This window comes from Chaetura pelagica, unplaced genomic scaffold (genome assembly GCF_000747805.2).
Source record: "Chaetura pelagica isolate M959 unplaced genomic scaffold, ChaPel_1.0 scaffold283, whole genome shotgun sequence".
NCBI classification, from domain to species: domain Eukaryota; kingdom Metazoa; phylum Chordata; class Aves; order Apodiformes; family Apodidae; genus Chaetura; species Chaetura pelagica.
Genome location: NW_009952688.1, coordinates 650,938 through 655,340, shown reverse-complemented (window position 1 = coordinate 655,340; position 4,403 = coordinate 650,938). Strand labels below are relative to the sequence as shown.

The 4,403-nt window shown below is 57.3% G+C and overlaps 1 protein-coding gene across 1 annotated transcript in view; it reads right to left on the bottom strand.

The window, feature by feature from the left end:
• Positions 1–882: 882 nt before the first annotated feature.
• ARID3C (AT rich interactive domain 3C (BRIGHT-like)) overlaps positions 883–4,403 on the bottom strand; it is an 8,783-nt gene continuing 5,262 nt past the window's right edge. Inside the window, exons 3-7 of the mRNA XM_009993803.1 lie at positions 3,193–3,376; positions 2,709–2,953; positions 2,120–2,389; positions 1,852–1,941; positions 883–1,016 (exon numbers count right to left, since the gene is read on the bottom strand). Of these exons, the coding sequence (XP_009992105.1) occupies positions 883–1,016; positions 1,852–1,941; positions 2,120–2,389; positions 2,709–2,953; positions 3,193–3,376 (923 nt within the window). The remainder of the gene's footprint in view (positions 1,017–1,851; positions 1,942–2,119; positions 2,390–2,708; positions 2,954–3,192; positions 3,377–4,403) is intronic.

Genomic DNA, 4,403 nt, shown 5'->3' with positions numbered 1-4,403 from the left:
AATATTAAGCCCCACACCAACCAGCCCCACCCCCACCAGTGCCACCAGTATCCCCATTATCTGCCCCCTGGGGTGACCCCCCTGAGTTTAGGACCTGGGAGGCAGAGATGACATCACCCCTGGGCTGGCCAGGGGGACACCCAGGACTCTGGGGGTAACTCAGGGCAGGAGCAGCAAGCCCAGAGAGCGCAAGCAGGTGGTCTGCAGGGGGTAGGGGTGCAGTATATAGGGGCTGCAGTGCATAGGGGCTGCAGGGTTTGCACTGAGGGTGTGCACAGGTGATGTAAGGAGGGCACCAAGAGTGTGTAAAGGGGATGCAGTGTGTGCACTGGGGGTGTTTATAACGGGGATGCATCATGTAGGGGATGCACTGTATGGATGGAGAGTGTTTATAAAGAACTCACTGTGCATAGAGACGTGTGTGGGGGAGACAGTACTCGAGCTGCAGCATCTGCATTGAGCGTGGCAAGGTGGAGGATGCAGTGCTGGGCATTGAGGTGTGTGCAGGGGCTGCAGCGCGTGCATTGAGGTGGGTAGAGGGGCTGCAGAGTGTAGGGGATGTGGCATGCAGGGCACAGGGGAGCCTCAGGCAGCAGGGCAGGCAGGAGCTGTAAGGAGGAGGGGGTCACTGGGGGCAGCACCTGGGAAGGAAGATGCTGTGTCAGAGGGCACACACAGGGAAAGGGTCTCATGAGCTGGGATAAGGGACAAAAGGGCCCAAGTGGGTGCTTACAGCCTTCCATGGATACAGCTAAGTATTGCAGCAAGAGGCACCTCTGCATCCCCCATCCCACCTTGGTGGCCCAGCAGGGTCCCACAGCTCAGTGCCCCAGACCCTGGGGACCCCCAGCTGTTTAAGGGGGAGAGGGGAGGCATCTTCCCTTATGGTGAGGTGCTGGTGGGAGTGTGGCCGTGCAAAGGGGCTGGGAGCAGTGGGGTTGGGGCAGGCGGCTGGCTCTGGGTACTCCCTCCGCCAGGTGCTGGGGGCGCCGGGGTCCGGCGGGCGAAGAGGATGCCTGGGGAGAAAGAGCAAGGGGGTTAGGGCAAGCCCAGGGCAGGGGGCACTGCTTGCCTTGCCCCCAACACCCAGGCTGGGAAGGGTGGGAGCAGCACCCCTGGGGGCTCCTGCCTCCCCATCACCTTTGGTGCCCCCATCCCTGGCCCAGATAGGGGCCGGTGTGGGGAAGCCAATGGGGTAGCCCAGGACCATTTGGCTGGCAGCCTTGTGTGTTGATTAGCTCTGACCTTTCCTGCTCGTTACATATTTAAGTCCTGAAGGAAAAGCCATTGATTTTAATTGGGGTTGCCTCAGTAGGGCAAGCAAGGAGCTGGGGGCACAGGATTAACTGCTTGGCTGGGTAGGTGCACATGGGCACCCTGAAGAAGCCTCTGCTCCAGCCAAGCACCCCAACATCTTCTGCTGCATCCAACACCATTCTCTGCAACCAGCCAGATACCCTCTGGGCACACCAGCATCAGTGTAACCTGAAATCCAAGCCCTGCCTACAGGACCCTGTGGTGGGAGATGATCCCAGGTATTTTTTTGCACTCTCAGCCCCATCCATCGTCCAGCCATCTGAAAGTCCATCCATCCATCCATCCATCCATCCATCCATCCATCCATCCATCCATCCATCCCCACTTTGTTCCTTTACTGCCTACCCCTACTGGGCGCCAATTTCCATCCTCACTGACCCCCTCCTTCCCCTGCCCGCTCTCCCCAGGCCCTGCCACTTCATTACAATGGATTTTATAGTAAAGACATCAGATTGAAGGAAGGACTTGCTGGCCAGGCAGTGGCTATAAGTTATTGGATTTCCCAGCCGCAATTACACGGGCCCTTCTATTTACCTGTGTAGACAACTCCATTTATTTCTATTGACATGTTGATACTGCTAATGCCGTTGGTGGACAGGTTCAATGCAGTCTCCTGTCTGTCATCTGGGGAAAGGAAATACCAATATGAGCATTAAGAGAAACAGAAACAAGAACCTGCTCAAGAGAGAGAAGTGGGGCTCCAGCTTCTCTGGGCATCCATGCTCCTCTCCAGCCACTACTACTCCCTCCTGGGGAGCCAGGGGATGGAGTTGACCCAAATTGAGGTGTTGCACCTTGTTACCTCGGCTGGAGATCTTGACATTCATGGGGAACTGGGAGGCCACAGCCAAGAGGTTGTGCTGCAAGGCGTGTTGCACCAGCCGCTGCTGTTCCTCCACTGTCAGGGCCATCTTCTTCTCTGGGGGCTCTCCTGTCTCCAGCTTCTCCCGCAGCTGCTCCAGCACCACTGCCTGTGAGGCTGCTGCTGCTGGTGCTGCTGCGAGATGGTGGCCGGCCAGTCCCACCGGGATGGCAATGCGGCCTGGCACTGCTGCCGCCAGCACGCCGTCCTCTGCAATCACCGAGAGACCTGTGAGTCCCCCCCACCACCACCCCATCCCACCCTCCCCAGCCAGGGACAGCTTCATCCCATTAGCATGAGGTGTGCTCGGCCATCATCCCTAGCACCTCAGCTTGGTGCTCCTCCAAAGCCGGGAGAATTAAACTATTAAACCTTTTTCAGTCCTGGAGAGGGACTGAAAGAACAAAATTGTTCCTATTTTCTCCAAGCAAAAAGGGCAAGACCAGACAGGGAGCATTTCCTGCTGCCACAGTAGTGTCCATCCCTGGGGAGAAACACCTGCTGTGGGTCAGATGTGGTCCTCACCCACCTTTCTTAACAGCATGCACTTGGGCAAGCTGGCCACAGCTGTGTGTGGAGATGCTAAGAGTTGGCAGAGGCATTTTGTGGGGGCCCAGCAGGGCTGGGGTACTGGCCGGCGAGTAGTTGAAGAGAGCTGTGCCAAAAGTCTGCCTCCGTCCCTCCCGACGGTTGCTGTCGATGGCAGCTTGGAGCTCCCCTGGAGAGCTGAGCGCCTGCTTCTCACATTCATAGGGATACAGGTACTTCATGTATCTGCATGGGCAGAGACAGGATGCGACCCAGCTTCAAGCACCTCCCAAATAGCGCTGTGCTGAGTGAGGACTGAGGTGGGGATGGCATCTGGGAAAGGGCAGAGCCTTTCGTTCTGCTTTAGGGCACCCCGTGCCACATCCCAGTGGGGGCTCTGGGACATCCAAGCCAGTGGATATCCGAGGGTGGGTGTCCCAGGGGAGGCGTCCACCCCCCACCCAACACCGCCGCTGGGCACTCACTGTGTGCGGAGGGTGAAGGCAGCACTTGTGATGGAGGTAGGTAAGTTGAGGCCCTTGGTGATCTCCCGCCAGATCTTCTTGTTGATGACTTCGACCAGGCCACCCTTGTCTGTCACCAGTCGGTACAGTGTGTACAGGTCCAGCACTTGCTTGGCCATGATTGGGATGCGATTCACTGGTGTCCCTTCCAGCCACACATGAGAGAGAGAAAAGGGTATGGGGTGAGCCTGCAGGGACTGATACTCCCTGGGGACACAGCCCCCACCTTGTCCCCACTGCCACTGCAAGTATCACCTGCCCCCTGGTGACACACAGCTCTCCATGCCCAGGTGAGCACCCACGGGCACAGGGGGTGCAGGCAGGACCTGTTCTCCCAAGGTGCCTGGGAGAACAATGTCACAGCTGTGAGCAGAGCAGACTCCCTGGCATGCTGGCACAGGGTTCCCATTGATGGACCTGTTGGTCCAGATACGCTTTCATATGGGATATGGGGGCACAGCAGGATGAGCAAAGTGCCTTCTCCAAAGCCCCTTAGAGAGGGTCATCCCCTCACAACACGTGGAGCTCCCTATAGAGCATCTTCCCCAAAAATCTCTCAGAGCATCCTAGAAGGACTGTAAACCCCTTTCAGACTCCCATTTAAACTTTAAACAGGGACTCCCTCCATAACCCTTCTGGACAGATTCACCCTATAACCTCTCTGTAGAGATGTTTTCTCTCTTTAAAATCCCATTCCAAACCTCACAGAGAGGAACTGCTCCAGGAGTTCTTGGAGAGACACCTCTATTAACCCCTTGACTGCTTAAAGGCCTTCAGTGCCCACCCATCAAGAGACCTAACCTCAAAACCCCTTCTTGTGCCCTCGGTAGAGACCCTGACCCCGGGTCCCCCACCATCACCCTCCCACCAAGGCCAAGGCACAAGAAGACATGAGGTCACCAGGGCTCTGTGAGCCCAGCATGGACCAGCACAGTCTCCACAGCCACCGGGTCTGGTTGCAACTCCCTCTTCATTTTCCCGGCACCTCCAAATAAGCCCTATAGCCTTGCTCTGCCCCACGGCAATCATCTGGGCTGGGGGCTGCAGCAGGGGAGAGGAGGGACAAGTATCCTGTCCCGTACTGTCCCATCCCATATTTATTCCTCCTGTGGGGTGGCGGGGCACAGGCAGTATTGGAAACCCATCCATTTGGCCAGGGGAGGCTGTCACGG